Raw genomic sequence first — 27,978 nt, forward strand, 5'->3', positions numbered from 1 at the left:
CAACCCCATCCCACCGTCCATTCCCACACTCAAAAATCAACGGACCAAAACCACCTTCACACTAATATAAATAAACCCACCTCCAATACACCAAACTCACACAAATCAAATTCAAATCATTTAAAATATGGCGCGAACAAAACAAACCGCTCGCAAATCCACCGGCGGGAAGGCCCCAAGGAAGCAACTAGCCACTAAAGCAGCACGGAAGTCAGCTCCGGCGACAGGCGGAGTGAAGAAGCCTCACAGGTTCCGTCCAGGCACGGTGGCGCTGCGTGAGATCCGAAAGTACCAGAAGAGTACGGAGCTTTTGATCCGGAAGCTACCGTTTCAGAGGCTGGTGCGTGAGATCGCTCAGGATTTCAAGACGGATCTGCGGTTTCAGAGCAGTGCGGTTGCGGCGTTGCAAGAGGCGGCTGAGGCGTATTTGGTGGGGTTGTTTGAGGATACGAATCTGTGTGCGATTCACGCCAAGAGAGTTACGATTATGCCGAAAGATATGCAGCTTGCTAGGAGGATTAGGGGTGAGAGAGCTTGATTGATTTGGGGGTTTAGGGTTTTTAGTGGATATTGTGATTTTGGGGGTTTGGATGGTATGGCATTGTATGTTAATTTGATGTTATAATATTAAAGTTTGATTTTACTATTTGTTTGAATTGTTTCAGTTCAATTGGTGGTTGTGTATGGTGTTTTGTTGAGGTATTTAATCAAACACCTGGTGTGTGGTGTCTATATGCCCATTTTTTTATCTAAGCTTTTGATCATAATATTTGAACAAGCAATTAAATTAAAAGCCTTATCTCTTCATATGTTCATAAAAAACTTGCTATGTATCTCAAATGACAAGATCCAGTTTTGACGTGATCAATGGCTATCAAACGAACTATTGAAAGTGAGTTTTTTGCACTGTTTGAGTTTTTGATGAAGTGGAGATGGATTGTATCCTCACTTTAGTGACAATAAGCACAGCAATATTTTTCTAAATTCTCATTTATGCCCTCTCATTTATGAAGTGGAGATGAATCGGCTAAACACGTATTCACTTCATGTTACATGGCGGTCTTGGTACAATTGTGATCGCTTGTTGGCCTGTATGGAAGTTGTCTTTGTGTTTGTTGATAGAAGATAATCATAAGGACTAAACACAATCTCTTCTTTGAAAGGATTGTCTATAGACGGACCAACACAACTAAACTTATTTAACATTTTGCTTTAGATTTTTTGTTTCCCCTAATTTAAAAACTTGCAAAACCTTTAAATTCAACTTTCTATATCCACCTCAAGTACAACAAAAATCAACAAACAAATTAGTACATTTTATCAAATAACAAGAATCAAGAAATCAACTAAACCAAACACAGCAGCAGCAACAACCCGAATCAAGAATCCAACAAACAAACCTGAACCCACCGAACTCACAACTTCCGGTTCCGGATCCACCGTGACCGTCTCATCATCCGCCGGCGGCAACTGCGGCATCGGCGGCGGCGGAAGCTCACTAACCATAGCCTGCTGACCCGCATCACCATACACTTTATAATCCAAAACATTCTCAACCCCATGCACACACACAGCCGCGTTCGTATACACATCCGGCTGCATGACCAAGGAGTCATCCAGGGTGAAATGACCAGGGGCATTGTCGGTAATTAAGATGGTCTTTGAGGGTAATAACGTGGGGATACGCGTAAGGGGTTTGAAGAGTTGGAGTTGAGAGAAGGTGAGGCGTTGAGGGATGACGTGGTAGGGGATGATGAGTGGGTCGAAGGAGTATGCGCCGGTGGCGGTGCCGGAGAGGCGGGAGAGTGCGTCGTTGCTGGGGAGGAAGATGGTGGCGGCGGTGGGGATGGTGGTGTTGATTGGGTTGAAGAGGATGTTGGCCCAGGCGGCGAAGTCACCGGCGCCGATTAAGGCGTCGATGATGTTCTTGAGTTGTTGGATGTATTCTGGTGAGAGTTGTGGTTGTGGTGAGGGTGAAGGTGCCGGTGGTGACGTGGTGGCGGTGGTGGTTGCTGCCGTGAAGAGGAGGAGGAGGAAAAAGAGGTGGGTTGACATGACGTAAGGAATCCGGTGATGAGAGTTTTGAAACTGAATAATATTTTTGCCGCTCAATTATGATTAGTTGATTACAGTTTATATTATACTATTGGGATCAGATTATGTGATGAGATAGTGAATAAATAATAAACACTACACCAACATGGTAACATTTTTATATGGGCTGGAATAGTGGAATTGAGTTGAGATCAAATATATATTTCATTGGAATTTATGAGTTTGAGTATCTCTCATCTCTTAAATTCATATAAGTATTATATCACTTATATTTTTGTATTTCATTCTATCTTTAGTCGGTTTGTCTCTATCTGACTTCTATTAATTGTTAATTTAATACATATGTTTTTGTGTGCAGTAGTGTAAATTTATCCGTTTTCAGTCGAAATTTTTTACACGTAGTGTAAGTTTAGTCTTTTTCGGCCGAAAGTTTGAGCCCGGCCCCCCTCGTTTGAGAGATTTTGTATTGTATACATTTTGAGCTCGGCCCCCCCTCCTCCCGGTGCTTCAGCCCAAGCTTCGCCACTGGTTAGTCGAGAGAGTTAGTCAACAAAATATATGTTTACATTTAAAAAAAGGTATAAGTAGACAAATATAAGTATTCTAATAACTGAACAAAAGCTATTAGAATTTTGGGTAATAGTAAAATTACGAAATACATTATTTAAGATTTATCAAAATAAACATATATATTTTAGTTTCACCAAAAATAATTGTGTGTTTTAAATAAGACGTTTAGTATAGCAAAATTCATTACTGTCACGTAATGGAGTCTTTGGGTGAAGGTGACCGGCAAAACATTGGGGGGAGACTGGATAGAAAAGAAACAAAGACATTTTTGTTGTTTTGTTATTCAACCTATGAAAACATGATGAGATGATGGTGATGATGATGGTTGTTAAAACTCCTTCAATATTGTTTTAGTTTACAAGTATACAAACTATTTAACTTCAAGGTCACATGGAACGTTAAAGTCAAAATCCTCGGCTCATAAATTTTATTAAAAGTTGAAAATAAATATATTTCCAATTTAAAAATGGCCACACACATTATATTTTGGTTTAAGTTGAGTAAACAGTAGCCGTAAGGATAGACAGTGTCCTCTTACCCCAATAATCACATGTTCACTTGTGATAGTCAAAACAGGCATACTTCACCTTTCAAATTACCAGCAAATGGTTATGGATGTATATGCTCACGTTGGTACCATAGGACTAGCCAAGTTGATATAGCCTTTTGCCTCGTAGGTAAGATGTCTTGGGTTCAATTCTGGGCATGTATAGAGTAGATTTGCCGTTAAAAAAACGTATATAGTCAAGTCATTCAGTAGTAAAATTAAAGTAAATAAGATCAACTTGCTAACATGTTAAATTAAATCGAGCATAAAAGAGTTCTAGTCTATGTTGAGTAAATGCAACACATAGGGAAGATCTAAGAACACAAAACAACTTATCAATTGAATGACTCATTTAATATTTGTCTAGTCTTCTCTAATGCTCAAACTATGATAGATTGAGTAATGTGTATGCAAGTGATGTTCTATCAAATTTGACATTAAGAAGAGTTAAAGCATAACCTCAATGTGTTATGTAAAGGAGTTTATCTAAATAATTCAATAAACTATATGGTCATGTATAAATTTATATAATCATATTTATGTAAGTTAGTTGTATGAGATAGTTGGGGGTGTATGAGGTTGATAGTTTGGGTTAATCACTTAGTTCGATTAATCACTAAATAGTAAAATGGTATTTTTGAACGTGTGATTGAAATGATATTTATAAATTGAAAGTGTGGAGAAGGGCGTTAAGGATTTTGATTAAATGTAGAGCTAAGGGTTCACATGTTATGGCTTGACATTGAGGAAACGTCTAGAACGCGTGTGAAAGCGTGTTAGGTTCACAACTGCATGCACACATCGATGAACACACATTACGGTGAAGATCATGAATAAAGATTTGATGATGATAAGATATTTATTTGAACTACATAATAGCAAACCATACATGCAAGTCACAAGCCATCTCATATATAAAGGTTTGCAATGAGTTAAAACTTGTGTTCCTAGCTTATCATATTATTGATTGTACCAAACTCCTACCGTCAAACAAATCAATTTATTTACAGTTAATAAATATGATATTAAATTTGAACTTATGTATCTAAGGACCGCCGATATCAGCCTCTTCCGAGAAAAAAAAAACCCGAATAAAAAATCTTCACGTACAGACTCATACTCTCTTTTTTTTTTCTTTAAAGTATTTTCTTATATTCTTCATAAAAAAATCTAAAAAACAGACAAACATCGCGTCGCTCCGTTCTCCATCTCAACACCAACTCAGCTCCATTACTTCAAACAACCTCTAATTATAGATGGCATAACAAAACATACATAAGTATATTAAATAGATATATTTTTTAATAATAATCACACAAGTTAAAGAGTTAAGATAACAAACAAACTCCAATGAACAGAACGGCTTCAAAACCCCTGCTACAGTTGACACAGTCAACCAACCAACCAACCAACCCCTCATTTCACAAACCCAAACAGAATCACAATCACAATCACAATTCACAATAACAATCACATTGATCCAGTAACTAACTAACTAAACTAACGATGCCAACAACCAACACCACCAACAACCAATGCGATGAAGAAGATGAGCCATTGCCATTGCCGGTGCCACTGGTATTAGGTCTCGATGGCGGCACCACATCAACCACCTGCGTCTGTATGCCTCTGCTTTCCATTTCACACTCTAATAATCCAATACCCGATCCTCTTCCTGTTCTCGGCCGCGCCATTGCCGGTTGCTCAAGCCATAACAGCGTCTGAGGTACCGGTTTTCGGTTACTCGTTCTTCGGTTTCGGTCGCATTTTGTTTGAATTTTGGTGTAATCTGGTTATTTTGCTTTGAATTGATTGATTATGTTACTATAGGTGAAGTCTAGGGTTAGGTATTTAGATTATATCCTTATATTGTTCTACATTTTGTTTGATTTACTTGAATTGCTTTGAATGTGATTGATTATGTTACTATAGGTGAGTTCTAGGGTTAGGTATTTAGTTTATATACTTATTTTGTTCTACATTTTGTTTGATTAAGTTTAAAGTCATTTGTTCATCATGAATTGGTGCTAGTTTATATGGATTTACAACACGTGTTCAGGTTTTTGAGATTAATTAGTTGTGATCCGGTTGTTTTAATTGTGAATGTGATTGATTATGTTAGTATAGGTGAATTCTAGGGTTAGGTATTTAGTTTATATACTTATTTTGTTCTACATTTTGTTTGATTAAGTTTAAAGTCATTTGTTCATCACGAATTGGTGATAGTTTATATGGATTTACAACACGTGTTCATGTTTTTGAGATTAATTAGTTGTGATCCAGTTGTTTTAATTGTGAATGTGATTGATTATGTTAGTATAGGTGAATTATAGGGTTAGGTATTTAGGTTATATCCTTGTGTTGTTCTACATTTTGTTTGATTAAGTTGATTATAATACGATTTTCCTGAATTAGTGAGAGTTTATGGAATTACAACATTTGTGACTTCGTTTTTTACTTTTAGATTTTTTAAATTAATTACTTGAAATTAGCTGTAATATTTTTATTTTTCTTTGAATGTGATTATCTTACTAATACGGGCAAATTATAGGGTTAGATATTTAGTTTATGTCCGTATTTTGTTTGTTTAACTTTATTATTATATGATCCTCCTGAATTGGTGAGATAGTGCATATGGAATTACAACATTTGTGAGTCCGTTCTTCTACTTTTAGGTTTTTGAAATTAATTACTTGAAATTTTCTGTAATCTGTTTATATTGCTTTTGAAATCATAATTAATAAACATAATCCATCCTTAGATATTAATATTGATTTTGTTACTTTATTTCTGCAATTCACTATTACAGAAACATTAGCACGTGATACGTTAGAGAAGGTAATGATGGAAGCTCTTTCCGAATCAAAAGCAAAACTATCATCTGTTAAAGCTGTTTGTTTAGGTGTATCTGGTGTCAATCATTCAAAGGATCAAGAAAGGATGCTAAATTGGCTGAGGTTTGATTTTCAATTCTTTCTAGAAACTTGCAATCTGTTCGGTTTGGACTTTTGATATCAATGTTACCAGATACAATGTTTGCAGAGACATATTTCCAAGCAATGTGAAGCTATATATACGGAATGACGCAGTTGCAGCTCTTGCAAGTGGATCAATGGGGAAACTTCATGGATGTGTTTTGATATCTGGTACAGGGAGCATTGCTTATGGTTGTTCTGAAGATGGAAAGGACGCGCGTGCAGCTGGTGGTGGGCCTGTGTTGGGTGATTGGGGCAGGTAATTGAATTGGTATTTGATTGATAATAATAATAAATGTTTGATTGAATGGTATATATGCGCAGTGGTTATGGGATTGCTGCTCAGGCTTTGACTGCTGTTGTGAGAGCTCATGATGGCCGGGGCCCACAGACGATGCTTACAGATTCCATTTTGAAACATTTGTGTCTTTCTACCCCAGATGAACTCATTGGGTATCTGTTTTATGAATCTCATCTGCTTATCTATTTATTCTAGATAATGGTTTTATAGAAAGATTATGAAGTAAATAAATCATATTGATTTAGAAATATTTAGTTTTTACCAATATTTTTTTAGTCCGTATCCATGTTTCTTATGCTGGTTTATTCATGATTCTTAAATGAAATGGCTTAAAGATGGCAAGTTGGTGGTGTTCTAGTTGTTAACGAAAGCTGGGATATTGGTCAAAAGGTTGTTGACTGTCTTATGAAGACCTACCCTGGGGCTCTCCTGGTTCGACCGAAGGTCAGTTATCAAAATTATTATCTTTTAGGTGTTTAACTGCTTGATTTTTATACAAGGTGACAATTTCAAATTATTTACTTGTAAATGGGTCGATTTGGCCATTTGGGTTGTGTTTGTTTGTTGATAACGGGCCAAAACAGGTCAAGTTAAATGATTTAACTAAAAGGTAGCTTGTCAAAGTGACCTGAATTGTATCTAAATAAATTAAACATCCTGAATTGCTTTTAGAAAGTTAAAGCTAATTTTAGATGGAGATTATATAGTTCTGGTAATAGCAAATTAATATTTATATAAAAATTAAAATAATAAATCAGTCATTACTCGGTATGCAATTTTTACCGCTTCTAATTATTGTTCACTTATGCTGAAAACTATGGGTGCGTATGTAGTTTGAAATTGTATGGTCTGCTTATTTTGTTCATTTATTTGGTAATGGGCCGAGATATCATATTGGTCAATTGCTTGAACCTAACAAATAGTTAATGTATTATCTACACTTTCCAAAAATATTATCATGAGACTGAGAACTAAAATCTATTTTGCTCAAAGAGTACATAAAGACCTCAGAAAAATAAATTACAATAAAAAAAAATAAACTTCAGTTGCAAAATGGTTGGAAAAATATATTACAAAACAACAGTTAAATATACAAATAGTGCTAGTCCCCAAATATGTTATTTATGTAATTAACTAAAAGGGTAAAATCGTCATTTTGTTAAATTTAACAGTAACAAAAGTTAGTGTAGACCCTAAACATGTTACCAACTGAAAACCATAGATACCAAACCTGTTACTTCTCAAAGTTAGAACCAAAACCTGTTATTTTTGTCCACCCACAAGGACCATTTGTGAAATTTACTCTTTTTTAAATAAATCACTAGGATGTCACAAGCATTCGAGATTTCTAACACACTTTGGGTTGCATCTGACCTGTTGTAAGGAAAATAACTTGACTAGTATCTGTTTGTTGTTGCTGCAGGTGGAACCTGCAGTTAGGGCAGCTTTGCTAGCATGCAACTTCTTGATGAAGGAAAAAGGAGAGGAATGAGCTTTTCTTGTAGATCACCAACCACCATTAACTACAACTAACTGCATGACATCAAACTATACATACATAATACATGCATATATTTTAAAATTCAGTATGTTTTTGTTGTTTGTCAACCACCTAGTTTTGGTAGACTTTTTAAAGGTAATTGAGAACAAAAGTACCTTTTTAGTGTTTGATTATTGGGGTGTTCATGTTTCGATTCAACTGGTTATGAAAAAAATTATAGGTCCAACGGCTAACTACGGTTTTGGAAAATAACAAATTAAATGGTGAGGTTGGATGGGTGGGGGGTTGAAATATTTGGTTTTAGTACTATGACTGTTCGCTTTAAATGGAATTATTTTTATGTTTTTTTCAAGATCGGTAAGTGTTAAGGTATTTTAAATGTAAAAGATAGATAAGCATTCTTGGGTTAGGCCTTCAGGTTTGTTGGGTACAGTGGCACCTATGGCTCGTTTTGGTTTCCAAATTCGGGTATTGACACCGATCAATTTTGAAGGTTTGAGCCTTTGCCAACGATCTCATGGTTGTTTGAGACTAAATTTCCAAATAAAACTAATATTTCTTTTAACCTATAAATCATCTCGATAATTAATTTTTACACCAAAATATACTCATTCCATACTCTCATTTCTCCTAGCCTACAAATAAATTTCTAACTACTTATAGTTCTGCTACCTGATTCATTGGATGAGTTCGGTTTTACTGCGAGCATATCAAGTAGTCTTGATGAATTCACGAATATTGTCGTGAGGTGGAATCTTAAGACACGACAACATCTTAAAAGAAAAAAAATGGCACTTGATTGTGAAAAAGCTCTAGAGGTTTTTGATAAAAGATTTATTTTATCAACAACCCAAAATATGATAACGGGAATGTGATATCACTCGTCTACTTAATCAGATCTAGCCAATTATTGTGGATAATGTTTTTTTGAGTTGAACGATTTAATTTTACATTTAAGACTTGGATTGATATTGTGAAGCGAGTTGTGAATTGAAGTTAAATAAGAGTATATTTTATTATTTATGTTTTGAAAATGAAAACAAACAGAAAAAAAGTAGTATTGTATATTTATTTTGTACAATACAGGCTCCCTAATCCCCTTAATCTTTCTTCTTATCTTCAAATGATGATATCCTCTTCGGCTCAAGGATTGTTCCGTTCAATTCAAACATCATCAAATTCTATGCCTTGCTGTTTTCGCCGCTTAAATTCTAATTCTTCAGGTTTTACTTACTGCTATTTTATTTCGTTTAATATTCAGACATATCTAATTTAGCTTAACTGGATGATGATAAATTTTTGTTCAAGTAAATTTGCCGTCAAATCATGAAGAAGATGGTTTGAACTTGAAGCAGAAGGTGGAGAAAATGGGGATAAGATTCGATGCTGCTGGCCAATACACTTATCAAATTTGTCCTCTGGTAATTAATTCATCATTCATTTACCTCATACTCGATTCATTCTTCTAAAACTCCCTACGCCATAGACCTTAATTTTCTATATCCAATTTTTCAAAACCATATTTTACTTAACAACTCGTTAATTTTTTTTATTTTAATTTCATTCTGTTTATATATGTTACTATTTTTTGTTGAAACCAAAAAGAATTAAAAAGAAAAAAGATAATATGTATTTCATAGGAGGCAATATATGTAGATTACGAGCTACATAACTTTTTTTTAAATTTCTTTTTGGGTTTGGTAAAGATTAATAATAACATATAAAAATAATTGAAGTTACAAATTTAAAAAATAAGTGTTTAAAAGTGGGTTTCACAAGTTTTCCGATTTTTTTTACCGGTACCAAGGCCGATTAGGTGAACTGATAGCCCTCTGATTTTAAATTAATCACCGATACAACACTGACTGGATTGCCAGTAAACATTTTGATGTTGAATTCAAATATTTCATCAGTTTTGAAGTAATTTAGGAGCTGACATGCTTATTAATCTGAGAATGTGTTGGTTACATCAGATAATTTTCTTGCAAAATTTGTGCAATTAGTTTGCTTGAAGAATTAGGATTATGGAATTAACTTGTGTTGAAACAGTGCAAAGGCGGGCAGTCTAAGGAGAGGAGTCTGTCATTCCATGTAAACCAAAATGAGTAAGCCAGTCTCTTTGTACCTTATCGAGAATGCAGTCCAAACAACTTACTTAAGTATTTCAAAACTCATATGAATGTTAGTTTTTTGGGGAAAAAATGTTTGCGTTATTGACCCTGTATCAAGTACTTCAAATGGAATTCAAATTTGCAACAAAATGTATGATTTTTCTTATTCAAAACAAGAATTGTGTTGAACTTGTAGTGGGAATGAAGAGTGTTTGCTTCCATGTTTCATTACTGTCTCAAACTTCTTAGAGAAGTTATGTTTTCTTCTTGTATCAGGAAACTTGCAATATGGAGATGCTTTAATTTTGAATGTGGATGGGCGGGTCATGCATGTATACTTGATATTTTGTTTCTTCACTTTATCTACTTAATGTTGGCGATTAAGTTATGTGTCAGGTATCTAATGCTGTTGCAGGTTTTGGCAGATGCAGGCCCTACACAAGATAGACACAACAAAGTGAAGTTTTCGAAAAAGTTGAGTGAAGAGACTTTGCGGTTAGAGTCATTAGGTGATGAGGTACTTCACTATAGTTTGTAATCTTTGTAGATATAGGTAGATAGTTTTGTAGTATAAGCTCTTTATCTTTAGTGCCAATTTTTTCAATATCGTTTCTTTTTTAACATGAATAGTGATGTTCTAGATTAAAGAACTTAGTTGTTAAGCTCTGTGGCTAAAGCTTTTAAACGTGACCGAATGGTTTTGAATTAATATCAATGATAAGTCAATCGGTTTATTCTTGAACACATAGATAAACCTTATATTCACAGTTCACTTATGAGTTATGTCCAAAAAGTTAATCATCAAGCAATGAACATATGCTAATGCGATATTAATCATACAAACCTTTATTTTACTGATATTGTTATTACATGCTTCAGCTGATTAATTACTTTGCTGAGCGAATGATTTCGGTAGAGGTATTGCAGAAAAATGCTGTTATGCAAATGGTGGATGATAAGGTATATATTGAAATATTACTTTTAGTTTGTGTAACTATAATGCTTCAAATGTTTAAATCTGTTACATTTCCTTAATTTTACTAAAGTGATGCATTATGTCATTTCTTTTGCATGAACAGAATGTGATAGCTTTTACATATAGAAGGAAAGGAGAGATTGTCAACTGTAAGTTTCGCAGCATAACAAACAGAAAATTTTGGCAGGTATTATCAACTATATTGTTTGTAAAAGATGCATGGACTTTTTATAGCATCCTAAATAAACAGCTTTTGCTATAAACTTCAGGCGAAGCATGGAGAAAGGATATTATATGGAGTTGATGGAATAAATGAAGGAAACACCATTGTTATAGTAATAACTTTTAACCAATTTGATTTCTTATGTTATTAGATACATGCATTTGTTTATGTATGTGATGACATTACTTAAATGGCGATAGTAGGTTGAAGGGGAAATTGACAAGCTGTCAATGAATGAGGCTGGAATACTGAATTGTGTTAGTGTTCCTGATGGTGCACCTCAACAAGTGTCACTAAAAGCATTACCATCTAAAAAACAGGTTAGTTGTTCACTCTTATGCATTTATATAACGCTTATTTTTAATAAAAAAAGAGTCTTTTTAGTCATTTGACATGGAATTTGTACCTAGTAATCTCCAATAAATAATGCCTCTTTATTTAGTATAATACATTTCTAGCCTTTTATTTTTTTGTCTTTACCATGTTGACTTGTATAAAATATCTGTGTCAAATGTATGACTTTTAAGATCATAATTCGATAGAGGGGTAATATGGTCATTCATCATCGTACACAGTCATTTGTTTTTCCTAATTCCTGATAGAGGGGTAAAATGGTCATTTACTGTAGTTCACACTTACCCTTTAACACACACATAAACAACAGTTTTCATGCATGGCTTACTCAACAAACCATAAAACACCTACTTAGAAATAAGATAATAAGAATCATTTCATTTGTTTTTATAATCAGCCTAAAGCGTTTTCAGTTATATATCAAAATGCTTATGTATTGAATTGTATGTATTATCAGGACGCCAGATTTAAGTATCTACTGGACTGCAATCTCGATAAGGTATGTAATCTTCTTTTTTTCATTTCAGTTTTATTAGTAATGATGTAAATTTGTCGTTTATGGTCATTTATGTATATATTTGTTGTAGGCATCCAAAATTATATTAGCAACCGATGGTGATGGACCTGGTCAAGCCTTAGCTGAAGAACTTTCATGCAGACTTGGAAAAGAAAGGTTCTATAACTGTCAACTATTTTACCCAATTTGAAAATAAAAAAAACTAAGATCTAGAGGCGGAAATTTTGACCCGTTTACTTATAAATGTGCCCATTTGGGTTATTGCTAAGCTTTAACGGGTAAAATGACTAACACATTAAAAGAAATAGGCTGAATGGCTCAATAGTAGCCCAAAATGTATTTTTAATGAAAAATCTCCTAAATCTATATATTAGAAAAACTTGATGTTTTCGAAATAGCATATTTTTTTAATTACATTTGACACTAATATGTTCATATTATAAAAATCGGTAAAATGACGGACAGCTTAAGTGAAACAGGCTGAATCGGTCTAAAGTCGCCCGAAATGTATTCTTAATGAAAAAAAAACCTCCTGAATTATTATATTAAAAAAGCTAGATTATTTTTAAACAATATATTTTTTTAATTATATGAGTTTATAGGTCAAACAGAACAGACACGTTCGTAACAGAAATAACCCGTTTCTCCAAAATTTTATTTCGGTGTTCAATGAATAATGGAAAATTGGTTTTAAATAATCCAAACTATGGCCTATTGGTAAATATCCATCCCAACTTTACACTTGCTTGCTGGCAGTACCAACTACTTGTGCATTTATTTTTAACGGGCCGCGACTAACGGATGTTAACTCCGTTAGTCTTTTTCTGACTTGGCCATCCCAGCTGTCAAAAATGGTCTTACGTGGAACAAAACGTGGCGCTGACTGTGTATTATTATTATTGTTATTGTTGTTATTATTATTATTATTATTATTATTATTTCTTCCAATTCATCCCTGCAAATCAACAGACACCTTCAATCAACAGATATCTTCAATCATCAACAGACACCTTCAATTCATCCCAGTTTAGGTTTCCCCGGCGAGCCACCACCACCCCTCATCCCAGTTTAACTCCTCACTCATTTCTTTCCCACAACCCAACCACCGTCGTCTTCCTTCATACCACCACCCAACCATAACCACCCATCAACCACCACCATCGCTTCCACATGCGATTAATTGTGAGCCGAGCAGATTTGGAGGAGTGTACTAAGCGTCGGGGCTAAGGTTTTACCGAGCAGATCTGGAGAGGTAGGTTTGATATAAATTAGGGCTTTTGGTAAGGAATTGAATTTGGGATTTTTTGATCTTATAATTGACTGATTGACGAGAAGGTGGTGGTGGTGCTAGGGTTTGGTGGCGGCAGGTGGTGGTGGTGGTGGGTAAATTAAAGGGGGGAGAGAGAGAGAGTTCTGCCCTAATATGGTGGTGGTGGTGGGTTTAGAGCGGATCTGGGTTTTGTGAACTCCGGCAAGATTAGTGCAGAACTCCGGCAAGTTGGGGGTCAGAGAAGATGGCCAGTTGCAGGTGGTGGGTTCCAGTGGTGGTTGCTGTGATTGGGCATGGTGGTGGCCGAGGTTCCGGCGATGGTTGCAGGGGTGGTGGACTGGTGGTGTTGTGGGTTGTAAAGAGTATTAGGTTGAAGATGGTGATGATAACATATACCTTATACACAGTGAGGCGCCACGTAGACGTTCCACGTAATCTGATATTTGACAGCTGGGATGGCCACGTCAGAAAAAGACTAACGGAGTTAACATCCGTTAGTCGCGGCCCGTTAAAAATAAATGCACAACTAGTTGTACTGCCAGCAGGCAAGTGTAAAGTTGGGATGGATATTTACCAATAGGCAATTTTCCATAAATAATTAACGTGTCAAGTATGCTTACAAAAACTACCTAATTTAATAGATTTTTTTATATAAATAAACAAATTTAAAAGGTTGTGAACGTTTAAATACACTTTATTGCTAATTTATTTGATTTGACCCGTTAGGGACAACCCTGACCACTATTTAATCATCTTGTATAACTCTTTTGGCAGATGTTGGCTTGTAACATGGCCTAAGAAAGACGAGGTCACGCGTTACAAGGATGCAAATGAGGTAACATGATTGTTATTTTTTTTTTATTATTTGTTTAATTTTGAACATTGCATAGTAATATTTTGCCGGGATAGGTTCTTGTGCATTTAGGTCCGGATGCATTGAGGCATGTTGTGGAAGCTGCTGAGTTATATCAGGAGAAGAATCACATTGAAGATCTAACCTTTTCTTAGGAAACCGTTTCACCATTACAATACAACTTATGTTCAAGTTTGATGATCTATATGGACGATGAACGAAAAGTGCATGTTGTTTTAGTGTAGGATCAAATCGGTTACTATGATGCTTTCTTATGTGTCCGGGATCCAAATTTTTGTAATGCAATGTAATACAAATGATGTTTCAATGCTGGTTGGTTTTTAGAATTTGTTACATAGAAAACTCACAAATCGTCAATACCCTGTTAACTTTTTATGTAAATTGCAGCCTGTGTTGAGTATGTGGCCATCAAGAGGTTGTGGCCCCTCAACCTTTCGAAGGTTAAAGTGTTACTTTTAGTTGACTAGATGATACTAGGCTTTATTCGCTAGATACGTGTCATCAAACCATGGGATCATTAGAGTAGCCACATACAACTTGTTATAAATTGGTTCACCTAAGAATGTGGATCTATACTACAAATACCTAGCGTTGCGTGTCTAGCAGATAATGTAGTTTTCGATAATGCATAACGTATTATTCTAAATAATGTTAGACTAATGAGTTAAGTGCATAGGTGTTCATTCGGTTTCAACCTGAATATTTGAAAACCAAACCAAATACTATACGGAAGGTTACAGAAAACTTAAGTCTGATTAAGCCTAGCAACCTGAGTTTTGTGTTTTTATTTGTACAACTCATTACAGAAATCAAGGAAACAAAACTCATATCAACAAACACCCGAAACAAAGAGTAAGATTATGTCTCATATATCATATGCTAATGCTCTGTTTGAGTTTTGTGTCGAAGACATGCGTAAAAATACTAAAATGAGTCTATGAAGGTTTTAAGCATTTAAACAAAAACTAGATCTAAGTTTTGAAAATGTTTTAAGCATTTAAACACACTTTACTCAACTTTCTAGAGACAAAATACAACCCAAATTAAAAAAATAACAATAAATGGATCAAACCCAACACCCCATGCTACCACCGAAGAGTACACCTTCAAAAATCCGAGAAGAAAAAAATTGCAGTTTGTAAAACACTCTTCTCAATGCAAATTAAGCCTTAGCTTTTCCAGCCTGAATCCTTTGTTGCAACTTGAAAATCTGTTAACATCAACAACAACGGTGTTTGCCTAAACTTAGAAAAGAACAAATATTTCACACAAATTTGACTTATTTATTTATTAATTATGTCGAATGAAGAACATTTTGTATTATCTTAAAAGAAAACGAGCCAAATGGGTCGAAAGTAGACCACACTAGCTAATAATTTTAACGCATAAAGTCTCCTAAAACCCGTTGTAGAGGTAGGGTACCAAAAAGACCCAAATACCCTTAAATACTACCCGCGGGTCATAGAGAACCCTCTTATAAACCACCCGCGGGACACTCGGGTCACCCGCACGTCACGAATGAGGAGAAACGTCCTCATAACACACGCGGAAGCATCCTGGCATCCTCAAAAGTCATCCGCAGGACAAGACATCTGTCTGCCTAAACAACCGAAAGGCAATGCCAGTAGGACAACTGTCATCACTCAAGTATTCTCTAGAAGAAGGTTTACGATTCTAACTTGGGGAACACATAACATATTAACCAATGAATAAAGGACACCTGGCCAGGTTGTTATAACCGTGCACATGGCCAGGGTGCAATCCGTCATATCATTTGGTGACGCGTGTCCAGGTTGTTATACCCATGCACATAAGACGTATAGCTCAACCTATCACAAGAGGACACGTGTCCAAACGGTTATCAGAGATCTTCTAGAAGAGGACAGCTGCCCCAATCATCCTTCCTTCATCCTTCGGCTATAAATACCTTGTCAAATGGTATGAGGTATTCATTCACCCACATATATTCTGACTACACTTAGTCTCTGTACTTCAGTACTTTCTTCATTACGAACGTTACTGATTCTCACGCCGGAGGGTGGTTACAGGAAGACCCCCCCTCTCGTCCTTCCTGTAACGAGACTCACGGTGTTTGTTTCGCAGGTTCTGGTCACTGGACTTTAGGGAGCCTCACTCATATCGTGGTAGTAGTTATTGTATTGTACCCTGTGGACTCATTGGATCCAGGACAGGACCCATACCTGGGGAGTGGATCCGTGTTTCTTCATTGGCGCCATCCGTGGGACGTGTTAGAACAGCAATAGTTTTCGTTGGTTTTTTGGTTCGTTTGATATGAGTAAACTTCCTGAAGGGCCGACGGGAACCCCTGCAACTGAGTCACGTGTAACTAATACAGAAGCACCTCCGGGTCTTAGTGTTTTTGCACGCATCACGACTCTAAGTGGCCGTACTCTTGAGCGAGTCACAGCTCCAGGGTCACGGAACATTGACGTAACACCTGGGGTTTTACCATAGAGAACGTCACAGCACCAACCGGTACCCCCCCCCCCAGATATGGGACGGGCTTCGGCACCGGAAGGTTCTAATTTGGGTAATCTCGTACGGATTACGGAAGAAACTCGCCGAAAGCGGTCAGTGTTGGATCTAGAAAATGATTCAGGTGATTCTGATGTGGCGAGATCTCATAGACGTAATTCCAGATCCAGAGGAGCCTTGACTCCTGAAGAGTGGCTCCATGTGCAACAACAAAGTTTGGTGGCTGAATACGAGCGTAGAAAACGTAACGAGAAACTTCACGCCCGCACTTTGGATTATGAGGAATCCCCTAGGGGATCTCCTTCTCCTCCACTAACAGTGCGAGGAAGTCAAACCCGTTACAGTCAACAGACGGAGCTAGAGTTTGGCGAACTTCCGAGGCTACGACCTCGTCCTCGCATAAATATGCGGATGCCATCTTATTTAGATAAGTTTGACGGTTACGATTCATCCTACCACCCGGGAGATTACATTATGTATACCGGAGACAGTAGGATGAGTTCTCAGGCAAAAAGCAGCCGCCCGCATGACATAGTCCGCCATACCGAATACCATAGCAATGCGGAACGAGACTTTACTAAACCATACCGCCCCGCGGCCTTCGCTGAAAAATCATAGCAAGTATTGCCACAGCACCCTTTCCCGTTAATGCTAAGATACCTACATCGGTAAGTATAATGGTATGACTGATCTAAGTGATCATCTCCAGAACTTTATTGCGGTAGGTGGTGTTAGTGGTTGGACGCTGCCTTATTGGTGTCACATGTTCGCATTGACACTAACAGGGGCAGCAAGAGAATAGTTTGAAAAGTTACCTAACAGTGAAATTTCTAGTTGGGACGATCTGGTGAAAAAATTTTCCCAACACTTCAGCCAACAGAAAAAACATACGCGAGACCAATCAGAAATTTTGGATGTTGTCCGCCGCGATAACGAGTCCATAGAAGATTTTATTACCAGGTTCAATGACGAAATTTTGAACATCGGTGGAATCAGTAAAGACATGCTTCGTGGTGCCTTCCGCAAAAACGTCAAATGTGACGATTTAGTCCGCACGCTTACGGGTAGAGATGGAATGCCAAAAGAGTGGGACGACCTGATGACTGCGGCAAAGGTGTATGCTAACACTGAGAAAACATTGAGGAATGGTAACACGAAACAAAAATTTAAAGTTGAGTTTCAGAATCCGAGACCTAATAGACAGGCGCAAGGCCCTATATGGTCAAGGCTTCAGCCAAGTGCGGAAGCGTCAAAAGCGTTTGATGCAAAATCCCTCATAGGCAACAAGAACAAAGCGGGACCTGTAAACCGAGGTCCCAACAATTGGACTCCTCTTTCAAAGACTCCAGCTGAAATTCTCACTACAGAGAATATAAAGTTTAGAAAGCCACAGCCATTAACAAGAAGATCATTCTTGGATGCTACTAAGCACTGTTCGTATCATGACGAAATTGGTCATAATACGAATGAATGTAGAACATTGAAAAATGAAATTGAGACGACTGTGAAATCTGGAAAGCTCAAACACTTGGTAAAAAATGGAAAACCGGACAATGGAAAAACACCTGTTTGGGACATCCAAGGCCCGAATAAGAAACAAATTAAAGATTTGAATGTTCATATGATACAAGAGTTCCATACAGGGAATAAGAGAAAAGAATCTGATGATAAAGAGTGGAAGAATGAACCAGTGATCTTCCCTCGAATGATAGGTGGCCCGAACAATAAGAATCCCCTGCTCTCTTCGGGCACTATCGTTCTCATTACGTCTTCTTCGACACGGGTAGCACATCAAATATCATGTATGAACAATGCTTTGATCAGCTTGACGAAGAAGATAAAGAAAGATTGAAACCCATTCACGCTCCAATATCGGGATTTGGAGGAGAAATAATGAATTCGCGAGGTGTAATCTCATTCCCAGTTACCCTGAGTGATGGAATTCATTTGAGGACCGAGGAGGTCGAATTTCTGGTTTTGCCAGCAACATCAAGACATGATATTATCCTTGGACGAGAAGCGATTGGTGATTTCAATGCTCATCCGTCCACAGCACACGGTGCAGTAGGAGTCCCAACTTGTACTGGCATCGCAATAATTTATGTTAACAGGCACTGCTTTGCAACCGAGAGTTCAAAACCTAACAAGATTCCAAAACAAACTTTGAGAACTGAACCGGAAAAGTGGGTTTTGAACAAAGATTTCCCCGATCAAACTGCAAAAATTAGACCTGCTATCTCCGAGATAGTACGAACTTTCTTGAAACAATTATTATCAAAAAATATCGAAGTTTTCACATGGCAACCTGCGGACATGACAGGTGCCCCGCGAAACATTGCGGAACACAAACTAAGGGTAAACCCGTTCTTTACGCCAATTGTTCAAAAACAACGCAATATGGGTCCGTAACAAACGAAAGCAATGAATGAACAAGTCCAGGACCTCTTGCAGGCAGGGATCATTCGTCCAATCCGTTACCAAACTTGGGTTGCCAACCCAGTTATCGTCCCAAAAGCAATGGGGCATGGCGGATGTGTATCGATTTCAAGGACTTAAATAAAGCATGTCCTAAGGATTGTTATCCTTTACCCGAGATAGACCTCAAGGTTGATGTTGTAGCACCATTCAAATTTAAGTGTTTCCTGGATGCCTACAAAGGCTACCATCAGATCCGCATGGCAGCGGGCGATGAGGACAAAACAGCATTTCGCACCGATCAAGGCACCTTTTGTTACAAAATAATGCCTTTCGGACTGAAAAATACGGGAGCCACGTATCAACGATTGATGGACATAGCATTCAAGAGTCAAATTGGTCGAAATCTAGAGGTGTATATGGATGATCTCGTAATCAAAAGTGTTGAAGAAGATCAAATGTTGAGAGATATCGAAGAAACATTCGATACTTTGAAGAGTATCAACATGAAGTTGAATCCAGCCAAGTGTTCATTTGAAATGGAAGAAGGAAAATTTCTGGGAGTGATTGTCACGGACGAGGGCATCAAAGCTAATCCAGATAAAGTTCAAGCCATAGCCCGCATGCCTTCCCCGTCCTCCCTTAAGGAAGTTCAGACACTCAATGGGCGTTTGGTTGCTTTGAATCGATTCTTGGCAAACCATGCAGCCAAATCTCACCCATTTATCTCAACACTAAGAAATTGCCTTAAGAAAGCACATTTCAATTGGACTGCGGAAGCAGAAACAAGCTTTTTTGGAGGTTAAAAAATGTTTAATGGAGCTGCCCAAGTTAACAGCACCCTGTGCGGGGGAACCTTTAACGATATACCTATCAGCGTCAGACATTGCCATCGGGCCGTCCTCCTGACAGATTGAAAGAATATTCAAACACCGATCTACTACGTCAGCAGAACACTATTGGACCCGGAAACAAGATACTACATGCTTGAAAAACATGTTTTGGCACTGGTCTATGCTGCCCGACGCCTCCGCAGGTACTTTCAAGGGCACCCTATCAATGTTTTAACCGGATACAAGCTCAAAAATGTTCTTAGTAAGCCCGAATTATCTGGCCGATTGGCTAAATGGGCCATCGAACTAGGTGAACATGCAATATAATACAAACCTAGGCCAGCAATCAAAGTGTTGGCGGACTTCATGACAGAAGTTCCGCATCACAAAGAAAAAGAATGTTTAATCGAGCAACAACCCTAAGCACCTCCGGAATTGGGACAAATTTGGTCCTTATTCACTGATGGAGCTTCAAGCAATGAGAGGGATGTGGCACAGGCCTCAGGCTAGTCAATCCCGAACGCCATGAGTTTACATATGCCATAAATCTGGACTTCAAAAGTACCAACAACGAGGCAGAATATGAAGCTTTCTTGGCAGGCTTGCGGATAGCCAAAAAGCTTGGGGTTAAACATTTAGAAGCCCGGGCGGATTCCATGTTGATTGCGGGACAGATCAATGGTACATACGAAGCAAAAAACGATATCATGGCTTCATATGTGTCACAGGCAAAGGATTTGATGCTTCAGTTCTCTTCTTGCTAAGTCATTCATATAAAGAGAAGTGAAAACAAATCAGCGGATGCTCTCAGTAAATTGGCTTCAACGAACTTCGAACATTTCGCCAAGGATATCCGCATTTAAGTATTAGATCGCCCGTCTGTTCCGCAATATCAGTTTTTAGTGATCCAAACAAGAGTAGAATCCTGGATGACACCCATTATGGCATACTTGTCATCTGGAGCACTTCCGGAAGGAAAAGCAGCGGCCCGGAAGATAAAGCACAAAGCCTTAAACTATCAGATTCTTAATGGTGTTTTGTACCGACGTTCTTTTCTCGGGCCACTACTTCGATGTGTGGATGCCGGGGACGCGAATTACTTAATCAGAGAGGTTCATGAAAGCATTTGTGGTCTTCACACGGGTCCGCGGATGGTTGTAGCAAAGGTAATGAATGCTGGATATTACTGGCCGGGGATGCATATGGATGTTGTACATGAAATCAGAAAGTGTGATTCATGTCAACGCCATGCTCCTAACACGCTTCGACCAAAAAACGAGTTATTCCCAGTCACTTAAGCTTGGCCGTTCCAGAAATGGGCAGTTGACATAATGGGACCTTTCCCTGAAGCCCCCGGACGTATCAAGTTCCTGATAGTAGCCATCGACTACTTTACAAAATGGGTGGAGGCCAAACCAGTTGCTTCTATAACAGCAGCGAGTGTTAAAAAATTCTTGTGAGAATTCATCATATTCCGTTTCGGCCTCCCTCTAAAGCTCGTTAGTGACAACGAGACACAATTCGCGGACAGTGGGTTGCAAGAATGGTTAAAAGAGTTACACATTTCTCAAATCTTCGCCTCTGTAGCCCACCCGCAAGCGAATGGTCAAGTCGAAAGAACAAATCGGACGATCAAAGAAGGAATCAAAATGAGGCTGGGAACAAAACGAACGGGATGGGTGGACGAATTGCCCCATGTACTATATGTACTATGGGCCTTCCGCACTCAAAGGAATTCCAACAATTCCGAAACCCCCTTCAGTTTAACATATGGCACAGAAGCCATGATTCCCGCCGAGATTGGTATCCCATCCGCCAGAGTCCTTATGATTGAAGATAATGATCATGAGCTCCGGATGAACCTCGACCTCCTCGAGGAAATGAGGGAAATGGCATCGATCCGCGAGCATAATTACAAACGACAGTTGCAAAAGTATTATGACTCGCGGGTTCAAAGATGTTAATTCGATGCGGGAGACTATGTCTTCCGCGGTAACGAAGCCTCAGGGCAAGAGCCTCCAAGCAAGTTGGCCCTACATGGGAAGGACCTTATAGAATCCAGAAAGTTCTGTCTAAAGGTGCCTATAAACTAGAAAGGTTGGACGGGACAGAGGTCCCTAGAACTTGGAATGGAGCCCAACTGAGGAAATGCTACATTTAGTATATCTTTTGGCTTGCGTGCCTAACTATAAGTTCACAACATATGTAATTTCATTTCTTGTATTTTGGCTTATGCCTCAGTTATGAAAATTTTCATTTCAGTCATTTGAGACTTGTATCATTAGAAGTACAAGTCTGGAAGCACATCTTGTAACTAGAATCGAATTCTGGAAGCACATCTTGTAAGGGGAAGACTAAAGTGTCATGTTCCTTAACCCGGTTGACACGATCTTTTTTGACGTTTACGCCATAGAGCGGATGATCTTTGAATGTGCGGTTACTCTGGGCGTACTTCATCCCTTCATGAAAGCCCACAACACGCCCAAGTGAGGAAGAAGCAGCCATCGCATTGGCAAAGCTGTCATTCAGCTCCTTACCTCCTTTGATATGGCGGACAACCTATTAAGACGAAAACATAAGTTCCCGGTATCAAAAGGTGAAAGTATAATAACAAGTAATAAAGATTAACTTACAGCATCAACCCTCGAGTAAGGAACCATTGGCGGTCCTGTTCCGCACGTTCCGCCCGCGCTCGAAACTCCTTAGCTTCCGCAGTAGCTTCCTCATGGGCTTGAAGGAAAGAATCATAAGCAGTCTGAATTTCAGCAGCACTCTGATCCTTAAGTCTGGCATGCTCCTTCTGCAACTTTAGCTCCGCTTCAAGGTCATGAATCCGTACGCCTTGAAGGGCCACTTGATTCTCTAATGAAGAATTAGCTACTTGAGCACGAGCCAATTCATCTCTTTCCCTCTGAGTTTTAGCTCGAGCAGCCTCAAGAAGGGAATTTTGTTTTTCACAAGCTTCTTTCCATCGACGCGCCGCATCAGCATTACGATCTTGCTCGGCCTTCAGAGCGATTTCCGCATCAGATTGTTTCCATTTGGCGGTTTGGGCAGCAAGGCGATGCTCCTCAGCCTCCTTCTTCGCAACCTCAGTTGCCCGACGAGCTTCCCCCACTTTCCCACTTAAAGTACGCCACTCACTTAAGACTTCCTGGCTACCAGTCAAAGCATTAGCCAGATGATAAGCCACATTTGTGTAAAGATCATGGCGGGAAAGGTCACGTTTATATGCCATCTCGGCGGGTGGTGTACAATGTTCAACGAAATCCATACAAGTCCTACCTTGGGAAAACCGGGATCTGTTAGTAATACCCCATGGAGGAACAAACAGCTCATGTTTGTCTCTCAAGCCTGTATCACCGTAATAACGGGAACCTGAAGGTTTAAGGCGAGCTGGGTTGAAAAAGGTTGTTGCGGAGGAGGAGACTCCACATTTTTAACATTTTCTTCGTTAACAGCAGGACTGTCTTGCTGACCACCAGTACCACCCTCAGCCTGAAACAGATAGTCGAAGCGAGTATCAGTTTCAGACTGGATATTAGCTTCCTCCGTTGAAATATCAGCTGGTGGAGTTGGCACCCTATCTCCCGCAACAGTTTCAGTTGAAAGCTCTACATTAGGGCCACTCGGCGGAGTAGTCAACACAGTCTCAGCATCTTCCTTGGGAGAAGGGGGTGGTGGTTTTTCAGTTTGGGAGTTGGTGTAGATAGCCTCTCCGAAATATCCTTACTAAAGATCAACGGATCTACACAACAAAGTTGTACTTAGCTAAAACACTCATAAAAAAAAGATTACAGTGTAACACCAAAGTTATATGTACCTTCAACAGTGTCAATGCGGTCAGCAAGGCTGTATTGCGGCTTCTTGGGACGGTGCACTTTCCGTTTTTTCTTCGATGGCCCCGCCTCAGTATCCGCAGCCTTCACATTTGGGCGATCCGTCTGAGAAGCTATAATAGCTCTCTTTCTCTCCAATTCTGCTAACAAAGACGAGACAAAGGAAAATTCCTAAGCACCCTCACCAGAGTTTTCTTCCACTTCCGAAGCGGAAAACTGAGAAACATCTCCATCATCATCACTTTATGATAAGATGGCAATCGTTCCGTCGGAAGTAACGGCAGTAAGAGGAGGAGGGTTTAGAACATACGCACCTGTTTCAAAGGTGGCGTTGGAAATTACAGGTTCAGTCCGAACCTTCTTAGGAAACAAAAATTGAGACTTAGTCTTGTCAAGTATGGGTTGGTTCCCAGCCTCGCGGATACTCTTGCGGACACAACCCCTGTCTCCAAAAAGAACATTGAACATGGAGCTTCGACCTGAAAAGATAGAAACTTAATCATCAGAATATTCAAAAAAGAGAAGAGACGGTACAAAGAAACTTACGTTCATGCAGATCTGCAAAAATGGGTTCCATAAACTCCGTCGGCCACAACCGGCTCATGCCCGCCCACACCAAAGCTTCTTCCGGTAAAGCACGCATAGGTGAGGGCTCCATGTAAGTACACGATACCATTCACGACCCTCATGAGCGGCCGTGACAACGTCCGGAAGAGCAGCATTCACTGGACGGCGAACCATGGCAATGGGCACCACATCCTCAGATATCCAGAAAAACTTGTTACGCCAGTCGACGGACAACTTTTCAACTTCATACCCAAGGTTTCGATTAGAAAACCCTTGACATGTATACCAACCATTACGGTTAGTAAGACGGTAAAACACTGGAAATCGATCTATGTGGGGAACCATATCACGTGCTATACATACAAATTCATAATGACGAATTCGCATCATAGCACGCGGGTGTAGTTGAGATAAATGAATTCCATAAGCGGTCAGAATTCTCTCTAAAATTTTTGTTATAGGAAGACGAAAATTCCCATGAACAAAATAATCGGCATACAAAGCCATTTTCCCAGGCGGTGGGAAACTAGCTATAGATCCTATGGAAGGAAACTCTGGTTCCCACTCGGGTGGAATACCATACGTTTCCAGCAATTTTTCATACTCTGAATAGTCCCATGCAATTTCTATCTCATCAACTTCAGTCTGTGCGTTCGACATTATAATGGATTGAAAGGAAGATATATGGAAAGTTAAGAAAGAATTAAGAAGATAATCAGACGAAAAGAGTGATAAAACTTCAAAAAGAATAAGCCTCTCCCTATTTATACTCATCGCAATTAATGCGATGAGACATGAACAGTAGAAAGAGAAAAACATTACCCAACCAATGACTGACACGTCACGCGGGAAATTCAAAAAAGAGAAAAAACTGCACAATCGGGTACAATGACAGCCTTCAAAAACGTTCAATCATCTGTTCACGCGCCTGCGAGTGGTCAACCTGTCCTTTTTTATGATTATCCATACAACAGAAGATATTTTTTACCTAACCTCCGAACAACAAAAATCTCCAACATACATTAAGTCCAGAATTCCACCCGCACAAAGACTTCACGCGGAAGAAACACTGGACTGGGGGGACTTGTAGAGGTAGGGTACCAAAAAGACCCAAATACCCTTAAATACTACCCGCGGGTCATAGAGAACCCCCTTATAAACCACCCGCGGAACACTCGGGTCACCCGCACGTCACGAATGAGGAGGAACGTCCTCATAACACACGCGGAAACATTCTGGCAACCTCAAAAGTCATCCGCAGGACAAGACATCTGTCCGCCTAAACAACCGGAAGGCAATGCCAGTAGGACAACTGTCATCACTCAAGAATTCTCTAGAAGAAGGTTTACGATTCTAACTTGGGGAACACATAACATATTAACCAATGAATAAAGGACACCTGGCCAGGTTGTTATAACCGTGCACCTGGTCAGGGTGCAATCCGTCCTATCATTTGGTGACGCGTGTCCAGGTTGTTATACCCATGCACATGAGACGTATAGCTCAACCTATCACAAGAGGACACGTGTCCAGACGGTTATCAGAGATCTTTTAGAAGAGGACAGCTGCCCCAATCATCCTTCCTTCATCCTTCGGCTATAAATACCTTGTCAAATGGTATGAGGTATTCATTCACCCACATATATTCTGACTACACTTAGTCTCTGTACTTCAGTACTTTCTTCATTACGAACGTTACTGGTTCTCAAGCCGGAGGGTGGTTACAGGAAGATCCCCCCCCCCTCCTCTCGTCCTTCCTGTAACGAGACTCACGGTGTTTGTTTCGCAGGTTCCGGTCACTGGACTTTAGGGAGCCTCACTCATATCTTGGTAGTAGTTATTGTATTTTACCCTGTGGACTCATTGGATCCAGGACCCATACCTGGGGAGTGGATCCGTGTTTCTTCACCCGTTTTCATCATGAAATATAATTATTGATAAAAAATATTTTTGTAATCATTTTTGACATAATTAACAAATAATAAAAAGAACTTGATATATAATATATCAATGAACAGAAAATTATAACTGACCGCCTCTTTCTTGCTATTTTGCTTTTCCTCCAAATCCTGAAGAGTTGAATCCAAACGCTTCCTGTTGTGAAAATTACATAAACCGTTATATTAAAAGGCAATTTCGTATAGTACACCAAACACTGCAATAATGTCATAATTTCCCCAACCAAAAACCTAACATCAATTAAACTTATTCGAAGCACTATCTGATATTCACCCATTTCATTAAATACAATTTGTAATATGACCGTTATACCCTCTTATTCCCCTTAAGACTTTACATTCTCTTAACCTAAATCCTTACATCAATGAAGGGTAGTTGCATCAAAAATTATGAAATTCGGTATGCTTAATATTGTGTTTTTCAGTTGTGTAAATACGATATTATTCTGTATTTATCATTACTTCCTTCATTGCTAATGGAGAAAATAATTCAGAAAAAACTCAATAAAAGAGACTCATGAAGTTAAGTTTTTTAGTAACCAATTAATCATTATATTTAACACTTTAGCATAATCTAAACTTACAGTTCAGCTGAAATATATTCGATCCTCTTTCGAACATTAGCATTTGCTTCTGCAAGATCCTGCTTTACGAGCACCGGTCCTATTAATTTGTAGACATTTGCATCTTCATTCAACAGATCCAACTCCTTTACAACCAGAATAATAAAAAACAAAACAATTACATCTCCAAATACAAGTTATTACAAATCATCACATTCTGCACTGAAATTCAACACATATTTAACTTATATCTCAACATGTTTTGTTTGGGCAAATTGGAAAATAGGGCACCTAGGGCTGTAAACAAACTGATCGGCAGAAAGTTCGTTTATGGTCGTTCGTTTCAATAAATAAACAAACATGAACAAGAAATTTCGTTCAATTAAATAAAGGAACAAACACGAACAGAGTCTATACTCTATGTTTGTTCAACTGTGTTCGTGAACGTTCGATAAGGTATTCTTTAACTTCCGTTTATAACGAACATGAAGAAGAAATTTGGTTAACCGTTTGTTTGTTTGTTTGTCTGATAATAAAAGTTTAATGAGCGAACATGAACAAGGCCTTGTTTGGTTCGTTTACAGCCACTCTGTCTGATTTTGGTGAATGAGATATGTTATTATTAGTGAAAATTATAATAAAATAAAAAATAATAATTCCTGATGTTGACCTAAAGCAGCAAGAGTGAGTGTAGTGTACCCAAATAAATGTAATGAATGACCTACCTTAAGAACGAGCTCGTTTTCACCAAGCTGGATGGTGTACTTCTTTCTCACTTGGTGGTTCTTCGATATATCTGTAAATACATTAATAATAATCAATCAAAATGAATTAAAATCCCAACCAAATCTGATTAAATAAAAAAACAAATGATGAAATTGGTTACTTGCCTTTTTGGATTTTGCTGAGATCGTTGGCCTTGGCCTCCAATTCTTTCTGCAATTCTCGTGACGATGAAGAAGAAGCAGCCATTGAAGACAGACGATGAATCAGAGAATGAGTAACTTTGGGGACTCAAATCAATTATTATGTT

General features: G+C 38.5%; 4 protein-coding genes and 1 pseudogene across 5 annotated transcripts; 3 read left to right on the plus strand and 2 right to left on the minus strand.

Annotated features, from left to right (window-relative positions):
* Window positions 1-7: 7 nt before the first annotated feature.
* LOC143637023 (histone H3.2) lies at window positions 8-597 on the plus strand. The gene has a single exon (XM_077104486.1). The coding sequence runs from the start codon at window positions 128-130 to the stop codon at window positions 536-538; it is 411 nt and encodes a 136-aa protein (XP_076960601.1). The 5' UTR covers window positions 8-127; the 3' UTR covers window positions 539-597.
* A 723-nt stretch (window positions 598-1,320) lies between these two features.
* LOC143636993 (FAS1 domain-containing protein SELMODRAFT_448915-like) lies at window positions 1,321-2,088 on the minus strand. Its single transcript, XM_077104463.1, has one exon. The coding sequence runs from the start codon at window positions 2,053-2,055 to the stop codon at window positions 1,321-1,323; it is 735 nt and encodes a 244-aa protein (XP_076960578.1). The 5' UTR covers window positions 2,056-2,088.
* Window positions 2,089-4,602: 2,514 nt separating this feature from the next.
* Window positions 4,603-6,786, plus strand: LOC143636972 (uncharacterized; annotated as a pseudogene). Its single transcript, XR_013154346.1, has 4 exons — window positions 4,603-4,898; window positions 5,982-6,129; window positions 6,215-6,406; window positions 6,472-6,786. The product of XR_013154346.1 is annotated as an uncharacterized LOC143636972 (transcript).
* Window positions 6,787-9,301: 2,515 nt separating this feature from the next.
* On the plus strand, window positions 9,302-14,558 carry LOC143636973 (primase homolog protein-like). The gene is made up of 11 exons (XM_077104442.1): window positions 9,302-9,370; window positions 9,999-10,054; window positions 10,337-10,577; window positions 10,940-11,020; window positions 11,140-11,223; window positions 11,306-11,371; window positions 11,463-11,579; window positions 12,071-12,112; window positions 12,201-12,286; window positions 14,175-14,235; window positions 14,310-14,558. The coding sequence occupies exons 1-11, from the start codon at window positions 9,317-9,319 to the stop codon at window positions 14,406-14,408; spliced, it is 987 nt and encodes a 328-aa protein (XP_076960557.1). The 5' UTR covers window positions 9,302-9,316; the 3' UTR covers window positions 14,409-14,558.
* Window positions 14,559-15,126: 568 nt separating this feature from the next.
* LOC143636974 (prefoldin subunit 6-like) lies at window positions 15,127-27,969 on the minus strand. Its single transcript, XM_077104443.1, has 5 exons — window positions 27,836-27,969; window positions 27,671-27,741; window positions 26,967-27,091; window positions 26,458-26,518; window positions 15,127-15,484 (listed from the first exon to the last, which is right to left on the minus strand). The coding sequence occupies exons 1-5, from the start codon at window positions 27,915-27,917 to the stop codon at window positions 15,437-15,439; spliced, it is 387 nt and encodes a 128-aa protein (XP_076960558.1). The 5' UTR covers window positions 27,918-27,969; the 3' UTR covers window positions 15,127-15,436.
* Between the last annotated feature and the right edge of the window lie 9 nt (window positions 27,970-27,978).

Source organism: Bidens hawaiensis, unplaced genomic scaffold (genome assembly GCF_021521415.1).
Source record: "Bidens hawaiensis isolate Kalapana, Puna unplaced genomic scaffold, B.hawaiensis_p1.1 tig00008096_1, whole genome shotgun sequence".
Classification (NCBI taxonomy): Eukaryota; Viridiplantae; Streptophyta; class Magnoliopsida; order Asterales; family Asteraceae; genus Bidens; species Bidens hawaiensis.

Excerpts from the sequence above, each read along its gene's own strand:
- LOC143637023 (XM_077104486.1), top strand. The coding sequence starts at position 128 with ATGGCGCGAACAAAACAAACCGCTCGCAAATCCACCGGCGGGAAGGCC.
- LOC143636993 (XM_077104463.1), bottom strand. The coding sequence starts at position 2,055 with ATGTCAACCCACCTCTTTTTCCTCCTCCTCCTCTTCACGGCAGCAACC.
- LOC143636973 (XM_077104442.1), top strand. The coding sequence starts at position 9,317 with ATGGGGATAAGATTCGATGCTGCTGGCCAATACACTTATCAAATTTGT. Across the intron at positions 11,021-11,139 it reads TGCAAATGGTGGATGATAAG|AATGTGATAGCTTTTACATA; the intron begins GTATATATTGAA and ends TTGCATGAACAG. Across the intron at positions 14,236-14,309 it reads GTTACAAGGATGCAAATGAG|GTTCTTGTGCATTTAGGTCC; the intron begins GTAACATGATTG and ends TTGCCGGGATAG.
- LOC143636974 (XM_077104443.1), bottom strand. The coding sequence starts at position 27,917 with ATGGCTGCTTCTTCTTCATCGTCACGAGAATTGCAGAAAGAATTGGAG. Across the intron at positions 27,742-27,835 it reads TCTCAGCAAAATCCAAAAAG|ATATATCGAAGAACCACCAA; the intron begins GCAAGTAACCAA and ends ATGTATTTACAG. Across the intron at positions 26,519-26,966 it reads GAATATATTTCAGCTGAACT|GAAGCGTTTGGATTCAACTC; the intron begins GTAAGTTTAGAT and ends TTTTCACAACAG.